Here is a 15659-nt window from a genome sequence, read left to right as displayed (position 1 = left end):
ACAAACGTATTGATTTTTTCAGATGCCGTCATTTGTTGCAAGTTCAAAATTTGCTGACAGCTCAAATGCCAAATGTTGGCTTCATTATTTTCTGGCTTTGTTATATATCAGGGCAACATGCCTTTCCAATTAGGCAAGCACCCTGTGAGTGGCACAGTTCCTGCACATTGTTTATTTACTTGAGAAAAATATTTTAATCTCCCAGATCAACTTATTTTCCACTGATGAAGAAGAATGACTATAAACCAAAAATGCAAACAATTGCACATTTGGACTGTGATGAAAGACTGCTGTGTATGCCACATTTTCATATTGCTATGATATACAAATGTTTTTTTTTTCTTTGTCCTTTTGTCCCCATGTTGGACAAATACAATAGCGTCATCTGCGTTATCAGTGAATGGTGATGTAATTTTTTTTTTATTGTTGAAATACTTCCTTTTATATCCCACAGCTTAATGTACAGAAATAACTACCCTATAAGTAAGCCATTCGTCGGTTGAGTTCCCCTGAAAAGTGTAAACACTGTGGCACTTTCAAAACATCTTTTTGTTTGATCATCCCAAGAAACCCAACATTGCATTGCAATATAGCAGCATTGGCTAAATCAATGGTATGATTTTGGAGTGGAACTTCATGTTTGCCTGACCAATTTTGCATGGTGATGCCAGAGGTGCATAAAATACACCTTAAAGAGTGCAATTGTACAAAAAATGTTGCTTGGAAATGAGTACAGAAAAATTATAAACATAATTTTTTACCATTTGTGATGGAATGTCATTTCAAGTATGAGCATTTTGGGGGCCTGGGTAGCTCAGCGAGTATTGACGCTTACTACCACCCCCGGAGTCGCAAGTTCGAATCCAGGGCATGCTGAGTGACTCCAGCCAGGTCTCCTAAGCAACCAAATTGGTCTGGTTGCTAGGGAGGGTAGAGTCACATGGGGTAACATGTAACATGGGGTAGTGGTCGCTATAATGTGTGGTTCTCGCTCTCGGTGGGGCGCGTGGTGAGTTGTGCGTGGATGCCGCGGAGAATAGTGTGGGCATCCACACGCGCTACATCTCCGCAGTAATGTGCTCAACAAGTCATGTTATAAGATGTGCGGACTGACGGTCTCAGACGTGGAGGCAACTGACATTTGTCCTCTGCCACCCGGATTGAGGCCTCACTACACCACCATGAGGACTAAGACCGCAGTGGGAACTGGGCATTCCAAAATTGGGGAGAAAAAAAGTGAGCATTTTGTAAACCCTCTCACACTTAGTTTTGAATGTAAACAAGACACTTTTTGAACATGACAGTTAGGTTTTCTAATTGTTTCTCATTTCTGTTGTTTCCCCTGATATTCATGATTTGCATTTTTATTTGTTCTTGTTGTGTGGATGGTACTTTTATTCTTTTATTTTTTGGTGTTTGGATGGCAGTACCATCTGACTCTTGAGTACTTGTCCTCACAGTAATGATTACCTCTATTGACTTTCTCTCTCCGGGGAATGACAAGACCGCCAAGCAGTGTGGCCTCAGCAGCCTCTCTTCATGATCGAACGAAAAATACTTCTCTCGAGTAGGTAAACATGCTCAGAATAATTTTTGCCGTAATGGTTGGGAAAATGATGGGGATTTTTCAAGGGGGAGGGAGAAAAGAAATCTATCGAAATGGCATCTCCGGTCCAAGCGGTGCCAGATTAGTGTATTCCCTCTCTCCATAAATCCACAATGTACAGTGAGATCTTTGATATTACTCTACCGTTAAATCTGCGCCCTCTTCAGAAACCCATCTGTCTCCCTCCACGATCATTGAAGCATTTACAGAAACATTCATAGAGGAGCAGTGCAGGCAATTGTACCATACTTGTACTTTAAAATGAAAGAATTTTCATTTTATGAAAATTCACATATGGCCCACTTGCAGAAATGGGTTTATTCAACCTACAGATGTTCTGTGGTTTCACGCTGTGATAGCGTGTGCATGACTCCTCATTTGCTAGTTAAATTAAAAACCAAATCAAACTGGCAAGCTCCAAAGTTTTTGAATTGAGTGCACAAGGTATGTCTCTTGCCTTGCTACCTTTTGTCCTTGTGATCAAACCAGAAATCAGTGAAATGTGAGTCTAGAACTTAGAGTCTCACATCTAAGCTTCTGACAATACTTCTGGAACCTAATTTAAGTCTCAAAACATGTAGGACTCCTATCTGCTCTGCTCCCTTTCCTAATTGCCCCCTTATCAAACTAATCAGAACCAATTGCTGAGCTGATAGACTTTAAACTCCACACACTGCAAAGAGCAGTTCTGTACTGTTGACTCTAGAGATCATTCTATAACAGTGCTTGACTGCTTAAAGTACTCTCAATCATCTCATGGCATTACATCCATGTGTGTGTATGGGCAAGCAATATCCGCATTGCATAGTGTCAGTCTGAAAATAAGAACCTGAAATGTGTGTGATCAAATTGAGCTGTTTGAATGTTCTCATCTTACATTCAAATATGGGGGAACGAAGCTCGGCAGCGTCATTTCCATTTTCACCCTTACGGAATATCAATTGGGCAGGTGCGGATGAATCTCATATTCAGTGAGGGCATTTCATTTTCACTTACATTATGATCATATAGATGATCATGTGACTTTGAACTTCTGTCTTTCTCAGTGCTTTTTCTCCCACAAGCCTGGCATGCTGACACATTGAAGTGCCATTTTTTTATATGCCTTTCTTCTGTCCTGGTAATAGTCTTATTACATATTACATGGTTTAAATGTGGCAGGAGAAGGCTGCAGTCTTCACTATGTTAAAAACACCTAGGGGACCTGGGTAGCTCAGTGGTAAAAGACACTGGCTACCACCCCTGGAGTTCGCTAGTTCAAATCCCAGGGTGTGCTGAGTGACTCCAGCCAGGTCTCCTAGGGAGGGTAGCATCACATGGGGTAACCTCCTCATGGTCGCTATAATGTGGTTCGTTCTCGGTGGGGCGCACGATGAGTTGAGCGTGGATGCCGCAGTGGATGGCGTGAAGCCTCCACATGTGCTATGTCTCCGTGGCAACATGCTCAACAAGCCACATGATAAGATGCGCGGGTTGATGGACTTAGACGCAGAGGCAGCTGGGATTCATCCTCCACCACCCAGACTGAGGCGAATCACTATGCGACCACGAGGACTTAAAAGCACATTGGGAATTGGGCATTCCAAATTGGGTGAAAAAAAACAAAAAAAAAAAAAAACACAATTATTTCTCCATCATGTGTGCCTTATCTCTTTAACCAGCATGTTTCAAAGCGATGTGCCCTTGTTAGTGATTTGTTCTTAACAATAAAATATAGGATAATAAAGCTAAGATAAGATTAGGCTGCTTTCTTTGGTCATAGTTTGATATGCAATTGCACAACATTGCCATTATCCTGCTTATCCCCTGAAGAAGAAGGAAAAAAAAGCCTTAATCCAGCCTATGGTAGTTAGTTTTCAGTTTTTCAGTTCTGAGCAGAAGCTGTTTTTTTTTTATTTATTTATTTATTTTTTATTATTATTATTCCAGCTCCGGCTTTCGGAGGCCTCCTTTCCAAATTGTAACCAGTTAGAATGAAATAAAATAAATAGCATTCTTTTTAAAATGACAGTACTTTGTGCTAAGGGTGGGTGATATACAATTTGCAGTGTTATCAGATCTCGCAAGAGAAACGCATTCTGGTCTGTAAAAACAAGCCTAAAATAAGTGACTTGCCTCATGAAAATAAACGCTCCAATATTTCCTGTGTGAGGGATTGATTAGCATAGAAAACTAGTATATAGGCAATACAAAATAATGTCTTATCCTAAATATTAAATATATCCCCAAAAATAACAATAATATATATATATATATATATATATATATATATATATATATATATATATATTTTTTTTTAAATAAACAACTGCCCATCTAAAATCAATTAATAAATCTCTCTAATGTATGTACATACTTGTACTATACAGATAGAACACTGCAATATAAGTCAGTGGGGGAAATGTTCAGAGGGTTTTTATTTATGTTCTTAAAGATCATTGTTGGAGTTTTGTTACTGATAATACACCAATGCTGTGTGTGCTTAATGAATTCTCAGGTCAATGGAAGACTGTCCATTACATGTGAAAACCCTCCATTTGAAGACAGAGTGAAAATCTTTCAAGAGAGATCGACATTTTGCTAAATGGAACATTTTAACCAAGGCAATCATTAGTGCTTAAAACCCTAAAAAAAATAATCTTGAGTGTCTCAATAAGCCCTTTCTTCGTTTTTCAGTTTGTGGGATGCTGTCCTCATTTGAATGCTTATCAGGTTAAGATTCGCATTAGCTGGGTTGTTTGAAGTTGGCAGCTAATTTATAAAGAGAACATCCTCTGTATGAAGAGCACATGCTGCTTTTTAGTAAATCATTGACACTACTTCTTTTTTACGAAAATGTTCTGCTGCATTTGCTTTTTACGCCTTAATCTGGCTACATCACAAAAATATTAGTGCGCTCATCAAAGTGCAGAAAGGAATGGGTATTAGGCTTCTTAATTGTTTTAAAAGCCTCACAGACATTACGTCTGACATAACAACATAAGTCTAAAGCACCTCCATGTCACTCAAATAATGTCTAATAATTTTTAAGTGCTTTCGGAGTAAAAGTGCAATACCAACAGAATTCATGCCCCTGGTTATGATTGTAAATGCATTACTGCTGAACAATTTTCATATTTTCACTGAAACACAGACGTGTATAAGTGCAAATTAAATTCAGTTCTCTCTTGTTCGTGAGCACTAGAAACACTGGATCTATGGACAGCTACAAGTCTACACAGATTGAGCTGTACAAGTGGCATCACGTCTCCCCAACTGTGACTTTCGTTTCTGCATTGATGTGTTCTGTCAGAAGTAAATAATGAAATTTTGCTTGCACTTTCTTTTGTGATGATGACACCATGCTTACATCCAAATATGTATATTTTCCTGCTATTATATCAGAGACAGTATAGGTTGAGATGAGTCACTGGCATACTTATAAATGGGAGATATTGTAACGCTGAATATGGCAGCTGAAGGAATCGAAGTCTCACCTTATAGTTAAAAGAGCCAATCCCCTTTTGGATTGCGACATCACCTGCAATTTTCATTGAAAATGCACATGCACATTTGCTAGACCCACTGACACCATTGTTAGATTTTCGACACCATTGATAGATTTTATTGCCAAGGAATGTAATTTGATTGTAAACTTGACCAACCGTTTTGGAGATTTCAGTCTTCCCCCATTTAAGGAGATACGAGCTGTAACTGTATCCCGCTTGTACCAATGGAGAGACAGAAAAGAGCTGCCTGGAAGTGTTTCGAACATGGCCACCAAGTGACCTGACTTGCCCTAAAGAGACTTTGACAGTATCCAAAAACCAACAATGTACATTCTGAAGTGTGAAATAAGTGGACACGTTGACCCCGTAAACCTAGTATTAAGATTTCGGGTGATCCAATCACAAGTGGTCAGAACTCAATACAGGTGTAAACAGGGTCCAAAACGCTTTGTGAAAAAAAAAATAACAAAAATAAAAATAAATAAATAAATAAAAAACACACATACAGAGGCAGTCAAAACTTCACATTTGAGGTGAAAACGCAAAATGTTGAAAATAAAAAAAATAAATGAAAAACTAACTGATAACATAAAAATGGCAAAGAACATAGAGTCAGCAGCTCTTTTGATGTGTAAATGCTACAGCTAACAAAAAAGTTGTACTTTGTGGTTAAATTCTACTGGTTTAACAACTAAAATAGTTTTCAGCATATTTAGTTTGTCTAAATGTATTTAGGTAGTTGACATTAAATACTTCTGGAAGTTGACTTGTAATTCTTTAATAATTATTATGCAGCTTTTATGACCTCATATTTATTAAGATACTACTTGGAATGTCTGTGCTCTTACAAATGCATTTGCCACACCGCAGGACTATTTAAAATTAACTAGTGAAGGTAAAATAAATAGATTAAAAATGGTAAAAGCTTAAAAAAATAAAAATAAAAAAACAGTAACCAGACATAGCACCTAAAATATACACTTTTACATTGATTTACATTTTAACAATAAATATATTGATATTGATAAAAGGAAAAGTGCAAGTTTATAGATATGTGTCAAGACATTTTTATGCTAGAAACTTTATACTTCAAGAACGTACTTTATTAACGGTTTATTAACTCTTAAAGTATGTGAATCCTTGATGCATCTGATGGCGGCATCTTGCATATACATTACATGCTAATACAGTGCCAAAGCTGTCATCCCAATGACTCACCAAGCTGTCATGGAAAAGTATCACAAAAGTCAGACTCAAATTGAGAACGAGGGCCGTAAAGGAAATGAAAGTGGCATTGCATCTGATGGAGGTGGTGAAGGGGGGTATATGTATTGTGAGAGTATATGATCTGCACCAGGCTCAGATGTTCCACTTGACAAGCCCCTTGAGTGGAGGGCAGTTTTGTCAGCTGTCCTCCTTCCTACCGCACATACAGCCATTTGGTGGTGGAGGGTTGAGCGGGGCTCAACATGATGCAAAATCAACAGAATAGCTGTGGCTGCCTTTCCATGATCCTTGTGTTGAAACTGTTGGCCAAAACAAATAGTCCCATAAAATTGTAATTTACCCAATGCTTTGGTTTGCTGAGACACAAGGTCCAAGTTTGGATATTCTGTTATGTCAAACTGAAAATAATTATTGCCCTTTCTCAATTCCAGGTGAAACTTTCGCATTTGATTTTTTCCTCATATAATGCATGATAATAGAAGAATTCATTCATCAAAAGCCCCTGCTGTTATTCCCTGGAAAGAGTTATATTTAACTGGGATAGGTCACAGCATTTTCCAGCAGGTTCTGCAGAGAATATGAGCCTGAAGAATTATGACTTTACTGACCCAGGTGTGGGCATTATTCATGCTTAAGATCTGCTCGCTAGTGGTTCGAGATCACGGGTAAGAGGAGCCGCTGACAACTTGAATGTCAGGACTGTTCTAAAAGTTTTTGGCCTAGTTGCCGAAACTTGAAGAGGACATTTTAATGGCATGTCATTTTGACTTGTACTATCATTTTAAAGTTATATGCAACTAGAGGTCATTTGTACAGTAAGCTATGTGGTGGTGATATGATGATGTGTGGACTTTTTTATAGTTTTATCATGGTGTCCCTGCACTATACCAAATTAGCATTTGAGCTATGTGTGTTTTCCTTGTAAGCATTGCATTGATTGTCTATAGCATTTGGAATCACATTTAAAGGGACAGTTCACCCAAAAATTCTGTCATCATTTACTTACCCCCATGTTTTTCCAAAACCATTTGACTTTCTTCTTCCGTGCAACAAAAAATAAATGTTACGCAGAATGTAAGTCTCAGTCACCATTCATTTTTATTTTATGGAGAAAAAAATAAATAAAAATACAATGAAAGTAAATGATGACTGAGACTAAACATTATGCCTAAAATCACCTTTTGTGTTCTACATACTGTAAGTAAGTCATACAAGTGAGGGTGAGTAAAATATTGCAGTTTTTTTTGGGCGAACTTTCCCTTTTAAGCGATATGTGTATTTTATGTTATTATAGCTAAAATTCATGGTTGCAAGATTTTCTCTATTCTCTAATAGTAAGTGGAACAGGAGCCAGCTGGTACGTGATAGCTGTGCAGTATGTGTAAACCTCACTCCCCTGGCCTCAAGAGGCACAGTAGCAACTAATGCTAGAGGCTGTAGCCTTTAGCCTCCTTGTTAGTGCACACGCCTCCCATGCCAGCTGATATTGGTTTGAATTCTGCTTGGAGCAGGTCGAGCAGGACTTGTTACATAAGCATGAATTGCACCTCTCTGTTATTGCAACACTATAAGTTCTTTGTGCTTCTTGGGCCTTGAATTAGCCTCATTTTACAATGTTATTCTGCCGAAACGCTCACACAATTAGTTAATCACAGTCAGTACCGCTGCTCCCTATACACATATTACACAGTCTGGGTAGGGCACCAACTCCCTAGAGGGGCACCATCTTACACCAGAAACTCCACCGGCTGCCCTTACTCGCATGTTAAACGTTATTCAAGGACCCGGTAGCAGTCGCGGAACACAGACGATCAACTCTCGCGTGCACTTTCTCACTGCACAACCCCTCAACACCCCCCCCCCCCCCCCCCACCCCGACACCCCCATCCGACGATCTCGGAGCTCTGCGTAGGGCATCAATTTCACCAGCGCTGGCCCTGCTCACAGTTTAAATGTGTTTAGAGTCAAGTGCTCAGTATTACAAATTAAACTTTTCATTCTCTTGACATTTTTTACAGCTGGAACAACATATATTTTTGGGAAAGGAGGAGGTCTTATAACCTTTAACTGGCCGGCAAATGAGCGCCCTAGCACCCGTACGGACAGGCTGACCGTGGGCTTCAGCACCTCGCTCAAAGATGGCATCCTGATCCGCATCGACAGCGCCCCCGGTCTTGGAGACTACCTCATGCTCCACATTGTAAGTTAAAGCTACTTTTTATTCCTAACATTACCCCTACTCTAACCCACTTCCTGTGGCTCTCCCTTGCGCCTGCACAGTATTTCTCTGGAAATTCCAAAACTAAAGTACAACAACAACAACAAAGCAATTTAAAGGTGATTGGTTGATCCAATGTACTGCTCTGTTCACTTTTTCTTTAATCTGTATTTTAAACTGTCAGTCCTAATATGAAGTTTGCCCCTCCACTGCAACTTTAATTGCAGTGGAGGGGCTTGCTTTAATTAATACATATGACTCACAGAAGCATAACAGCTTTTTCACAGTTAAACTGTATCAAGAGGTTTTATTCTGCTGGATATGGCCATAATGTAAATAATTCAGCAGCCATGTAACGGATGCTGCTTTGGTAATTAACCTGCCTTTCTCAAAGACAAAAATATTCATTTTCAGATATTGTTTGTCAGCATGGGGTCTTTAGCTCATAAATGAACAATGAGGTGAGGTTCATAAATGAACAAAAGAGTGTTTCTATTTTTATTCGTACTTGTGGTACACATGACATCAGTGTTAAGAAACATTTATGTTCACCTGTTTCATGTCATTAAAAAAATATTAAAATTAAAGGCATAGTTTAGAATTGTAGTCCTTTTTAATAGTGAGGAATTTTCTAAATGAAAATCCCTATCCCTTTAATTATTGGTGCATTTCTGATGTACTTACAGTATTTTTAATAGTTCAGACATACATTCTAAAACTTCTGACTGTACACAGATTTCTTTTAAAAAACACAATCATATTAATCAATCAAACAAAATAAATAACATCATCTCATTAAGTTTGCATATAAACGTGTGACCTTGTAGTTTAATGTGGGACTGGCTCTCTTTTGTCAAAATGTGAATAGGGAATATTGTTCTTGCTTTCTCCATCTGTCCACTAGTTTTATTGTGGTCTATGTTGGTGGTCCACGGGGACTCTTATGGCTCTGGAATGGGCAATATAACTAAGGGCATTTCACTAAACCCTCGCCCCCTGCCTTTACCCTTTATGACACGTACACACTGCGCACACACACATACACCCTCACCCCGTTATAGCAGGGTAGCACTGATGGAAATAAGCCTCTTCTGCCAAATGAACTAAATCTAGAGCACACCTCTAGAGTAAAGGAAATTAAGCTGCCCATATTTTACAAACTGTTTCAAAATTGACATGACTAGTGAGTGATTTAAAGTTGCCTTTGATTAGTACGTAGTGGTGTGAAATAAATCAGTTCCCTATCTGTCACTCACTCAATGTTGTGTTGATGTAGTGACACTAGGGGTCGAACTTGGGAGCCCCAATCACCTCTGATATTTGAGAAAAGGCCAATGATAATTGGCGAGTGGAATTTGCACGCCACTCCCCCGGACATGCGGGTATAAAAGGAGACGGCTTGCATCCACTCATTCAGATTTGTTCTTCGGAGCCAATCAGTGTTGAAAGCTAATCCACTGGCATTCCATTCACCTCTATGAATGTTTAAAAAGCTGTTGGATATATGCCGCATTTACAGCGGGTTCTCCCTTCTCGCACAGACACGTGTAAGGGTCATAGTCACGCTGAGACAGCGTTCTTGAATGTTTCACGTTCTCACTGTGAGAACATGACAATGGCAACGTTGCAATCGCGGCTTTCTTTCTTTCATAGACAGAAAGCCACTCCAGCCGCTCCCTGCCCTGGTCCTTCTGCTTACATGCACAAGAGCGCTGGGGGCTATTTAGGGGCTTCAATGGGAGCATTTCCGCCGGGTGAATACCCACGGACCTCCCATTCCCCAGCACACTCGTTTCCACCGTTCGAGTTCATGGATGAGTCAGGCAGCTCACCTCAGGCCGGGCTTAATGTCTCATTCGGGGCTCGAGATGAGGATGAGGTATCGATCACAGCATCATAGAGCGGGCTTTTGCAGTCTGACGCTGAGGACTCGGCCAGGCTCCCACCATCTGGTGTGATCACCCAGTCAGAGGCCGACGCGGAGCTGACGGCCATGCTTGCCCGGGCTGCTGCGAGCATCGGGCTGGAGTGGAACCCTCCACCCTGCCCTGAGCGTTCTTGGCTGGACATTGGTTCCTGGGCTCAGAGCGCCGCACATAGCCCCAGTTCCTTTCTTCCCGGAGGTGCACGAGGAGCTCGGGACCTTTTACTGCCCGGTCCCTTTTTGTGAGCTCCTCTGCTCTCACTACCCTCAATGGCAGGGTGACCAGGGAGTACACAGAGGTTCCTTAGGTGGAGCAGGCGATTGTGGTGCACCTGTGCCCACAAAACACTGCCACCTGGCAGAATCATCCTAGGTGATTCCACCTACAAGCCGCCGAGATCCCGCACCCCGTCTGCTCGTCACTGAGGGCGTCCACCTCGGCCTCAGCGTAGAGCCTCCCGCAGGGGATTCAGGTCAACTGGGAAAAGAGCAAGCTCTCTCCGGTGCAGAGCATCTCTTTTCTCGGGATGAGTTGGACTCTGCCTGAAGTCATTCAGGGGAAGAACAGCGGTCCCACTGAATCAATTTCAGAGGCCCCTGGGGCATATGGCGTCCTCAGCGGCGCTCAGGTTGATGCATATTAGACTGCTTCAGCAATGGCTTCAGACTCAAGTCCAGAGATGGGCATGCTGCTGTGGTACGCATCGCGTGGCTATCACACCGATCTGTCGCCACACGTTCAGCCCTTGGACGGACCTTGCATTTCTACGAGCAGGGGTTCCCCTAGAACAAGTGTCCAGGCATGTCGTTGTCACAACACATGCGTCCAAGTCAGGCTGGGGTGCCATTTGCAACGAGCATGCAGCCTCTGTCTCCTGGACAGGACCTCGACTGCGTTGGCATATCAACTGACTCGAGTTGCTGGCGGTATTGCTGGCTCTATGGAGGTTTCGGCCGTTGATCCAGGGCAAGCATGTGTTAGTCCGGATGGACAACGTGGCAATGGTAGCATATATAAATCGTCATGGCGGTTTACGCTCACGTCGCATGTTGCAACTCGCTCGCCATCTCCTCCTTTGGAGTCAGCAGCGACTGAAGTTGTTGGGGGCCACTCACATCCCAGGCAAACTCGATCATGCAGCAGACGCACTGTCATGACAGGTGACACTCAGAGAAGAGTGGAGACTCCACCTCAGGTGGTTCAGCTGATTTGGAGTTGATTCGGCGAAGCACAGGTAGACCTTTTTGCTTCCCAGGAATCCTCCCACTGCCCGCTATGGTAGTGCCTGACCGAGGCCCCGCTCAGCACAGACATGTTGGCACACAGCTGGCGCAAATATGCGTTTCCCCCAGTGAGCCTGCTTGCACAGACTCTGTGCAAAGTCAGGGAGGATGAAGAACAAGTCATGTTGATGGCACCGTACTGGCCCACACAGACTTGGTTCTCTGAGCTCATGCTCCTCGCAACAGCCCCTCCCTGGCGAATACCCCTGAGGAAGGACCTCCTTTCTCAGGGACTGGGCACGATTTGGCACCCACGCCCAGACCTCTGGAACCTCCATGTCTGGCCCCTGGATGGGACATGGTAGACCTAAGTGGGCTACCACCGGCGGTGGTGCATCACTCAGGCCAGAGCTCCCGCTACAAGGCAGCTGTATGCCTTGAAGTGGCATCTGTTCGCGAATTGGTGTTCTTCCTGAGGTGAAGACCCACAGAGATGCACAGTCAGGTCAGTGCTTTCCTTCCTGCAGGAGAGGTTGGAGGGGCAGCTGTCCCCCTCCACCTTAAAAGTGTATGTGGCCATCATAGCACACCACGAAGCGGTAGTCGGTAAGTCCTTGGGGAAGCACGACCTGATCATCAGGTTCCTTAGAGGTGCCAGGAGGTTGAATCCTCCTAGGCCATGCCTCATTCCCTTGTGGGACCTCTCTGTAGTCTTGCTGGGCCTACAGAGAGCCCCATTTGAGCCCCTGGGGTCAGTCGAGCTAAAAGCCCTCTCATTGAAGACGGCCCTCCTGACTGCGCTCACTTCCATCAAGAGGGTTGGGGACCTGCAGGCGTTCTCTGTCAGCAATATGTGCCTAGAGTTTGGTCCGAACTGAGCACACACTCAGGTGATCCTGAGACCCCAGCCGGGCTATGTGCCCAAGGTTCCCTAACGGTAAACCCGTGTCTTTATCCCCTGTGGGATGCGAGGGACTATGCGACTTACGTGGGGCATTGGGAAGGTTACGATGGGGCTGTGTGCACTTTTTAATAGGCACACGGTAGTCTGCCTGCATCTGCACCACTGGTCCACGTAACACAGTTCAGCTGGTTGTGCCGGGAACGAGACATTGTGTCCCTCCTGGCACAACACTGATCTACCCGCTGAAATGGCCGGGACTCTGTCTCGGCTCCTCAGCACAAACCTGAATGAGTGGATGCAAGCCGTCTCCTTTTATACCCGTATGTCCGGGGGAGTGGCATGCAAATTCCACTCGCCAATTATCATTGGCCTTTTCTCAAATAACAGAGGTGATTGGGGCTCCCAAGTTCGACCCCTAGTGTCACTACATCGACACAACATCTCATTCCCTCCATCAGGGAACGGAGGTTACAACAGTAACCAAGACATTTGGAACAGTATACAGGACACATTACAAGCTTTGTTCCTTTTTTAGATCTTAGCTCTAAATGTTTTTCACATTTGAAACATCAGATGTTTAATCATTGCAACATAAATCTTCCATTATGAGCTTTAAAATCATTTTACACCTCTTGCATGTTTGCATCACCTATTGGATGAGTAATAATGGTGGTTATGCATGACAATTGACAAGAATGTTGCTGCATTTTTCAGATCTATTATGTAAGCTTCCCTGCACTCATTTCATCTGCTCTGATAATGAGTGAGCTATTTTCAGAAATAAACGTCTCAGTCTTGCACTTCTGAACTTGAAGCGGCTGGTGACACAGTGGAATACCTTGTTAGACAGTTTCTGACAACAAGGGAAATGTCAGTGCCGTTGCCCTTCAAACATGCCACCTCTGAAATGGCAACATCAGTGATGGAGTCTGCTCATCAAACACTTTAACTCTGGCCTTTTTACTATTCAAAATATTAAGTCAAACTGCAAAATATAAAGGGTCCAGATTGTGGTGCAAGACAGATATCTATCAATGCCTGAAGCAGGTTTATTTTTACCCCACAAAAAAGCCTTTTGATTTGATTTATTAATCTTTTAAAGTGATAGTTCACCCAAAAATTAAATGATTGTCATCATTTACTCACCCACATTTCATTCCAAACCCATTTCGCTTTCTTTCATTCATGGAACACAAAAGTGAAAATGTTTACTCTTTTTCATATAATGAAAGTAAATAGGGATCCGGGTTGTCAAGCTCCAAAAAAAAAAAAAAAAACAATCCACTAAAAAGTATCATAAAGGTGGTCCATACAACATGTGAGCTATATTCTAAGTCTTGTAATGTCTGAATCAAGTCACAAAAAATATTTTATGTGATAAACATACAGAGTTTAAGTCATTATTCACTGAAAATCTTGCCCTCCACTGTCCGTATCCTCATTTATTCCAGGTCGGTGTCTGGATACATCTGGTTTGATATCAATGATGATGTGACGTCAATGCAAAGTGACCAATCGTCATTGCCGTTTGCGTGTCACGTGCTTGCTGCATGGCATGTTTCAATCTTAGAAAGTGCCAGAAAGATATGAGAGCTACTGCAGAGATGAAGATTATAAGTGAATAACTTAAATTTCAGTTCGTTCATAATGCAAAAGCTATATTATGGCTTTCGAAGACTTGGAATGTAACGTCCCATCATTCATGGGCTAAATATGTGAACTACAAATTGTGAACATACTTTATAACTCCCAACTGGCAGAGCAGTCTTCCATATACACACTTGCTGCATCAAAGCAATGTAAATTTTGGCATCTCTCACTTTTAATGTCATCTGATGTTCCTTCAGTCAGAGGAAGTGAGTATACAAAAGCGTCAGCATCTGCAACGGTTGTGAAACGTGATCTAGTACTAGGACCGGGTTAAAAAATTATATTTTCCGATGTATCGCGATATTCATTTGAACGATCTCGATATCAATTCTTACATCCCAAGATCAGTCTTTTACTCTATATGCTACCCTGCACTACATTGAGAGAAAATCGCTCACATTTGCAAGCAAATCACATGTAATGTGACTAAAATGTCTATGATTAGCCTCTGGCTGGTAAATGTTCAGATTTCACTCACCAGTTATTGTGTAGTATAGTGGGGAAGAAGTTCAGCACCTTGTTGAGAGTAAAGTTTGGTTTGACTTGTTCCATGTGTGTCCAAAGACAAGATTATCGCAATCCATTTGTCATTGAATAATGTCTCTTTTAATATGCTTTCTGTTCTCTACAGTCAGTTTTTGATAAAAAATAAATAAACAAATTAACATTTAATTCTAATAATACATGGCATGGATGAGGTAAAGCCATTCAAGTTTTGTTTGTATACGCTCATTTACAGATGCTTTTTACAGAACTGCTGGTTTTCTTAAAGAGACAGTACTGGTTTTTAGCACATGTTCAACAGATCAATGTAAATACCTGTAAATAGTAAAATTATGCAATTAAACAATAAACATGTAACAAAATATAACATATGAAATATAATACCTAATATCTATAATATCTTATTTATCGATTGAATACATGGACTTGTTAATTTTTAAAAGCCAAAATGTGGAAACTAAGAAAATATAATTAGTGAAATTAATATTTTTGTAATGCATCTAGTTAGAAGGTCCCAATTAACAGCATTAGCTGGAAAATAATTTATTTCATAGGTAAGCAAAAGGGACATTATATCTGTAACTTTATACTCATATGAATCAATATCGAATCGAAATCGGAACTGAATTGAGAGCTTGTGAATCGGAACCGAATCAAATCGGGAAATCTGTATCAATACCCAGCCCTATCAAGTGCCATAAAAGGTCTTGACACACCCTCACTTTGTAGGTTCTACAATAAGTCTAACTATTTTGTCATTCTCACACATTAATGGAATCAAATGGTGGAATAAAATTACCATAAATATCAGAACAGTAGAATCCCTCCTATTCTACAAAGTCAACATGAAACATTGTTTGCAACCCATTTTACTTCCAAAATTAAGTATTTCTGAATCAAACAGGATATCCAAT

General features: G+C 41.4%; 1 protein-coding gene across 16 annotated transcripts in view; it reads left to right on the top strand.

The window, feature by feature from the left end:
- The window catches only part of LOC127411478 (neurexin-3a-like), a 501739-nt gene that overhangs the window by 383597 nt on the left and 102483 nt on the right, over positions 1-15659 (top strand). For all 16 annotated transcript variants that reach the window (XR_007892290.1, XR_007892289.1, XR_007892288.1 and 13 more), the window contains one exon: positions 8340-8521. Coding sequence is in view for 13 of the 16 variants with exons in the window: in XM_051647066.1 (XP_051503026.1) it covers positions 8340-8521 (182 nt within the window). In the remaining 3 variants the exon portion in view is untranslated. The remainder of the gene's footprint in view (positions 1-8339; positions 8522-15659) is intronic.

This window comes from Myxocyprinus asiaticus, chromosome 20, assembly GCF_019703515.2.
Source record: "Myxocyprinus asiaticus isolate MX2 ecotype Aquarium Trade chromosome 20, UBuf_Myxa_2, whole genome shotgun sequence".
Taxonomy (NCBI): domain Eukaryota; kingdom Metazoa; phylum Chordata; class Actinopteri; order Cypriniformes; family Catostomidae; genus Myxocyprinus; species Myxocyprinus asiaticus.
This window is presented reverse-complemented; position numbering and strand designations above follow the sequence as displayed.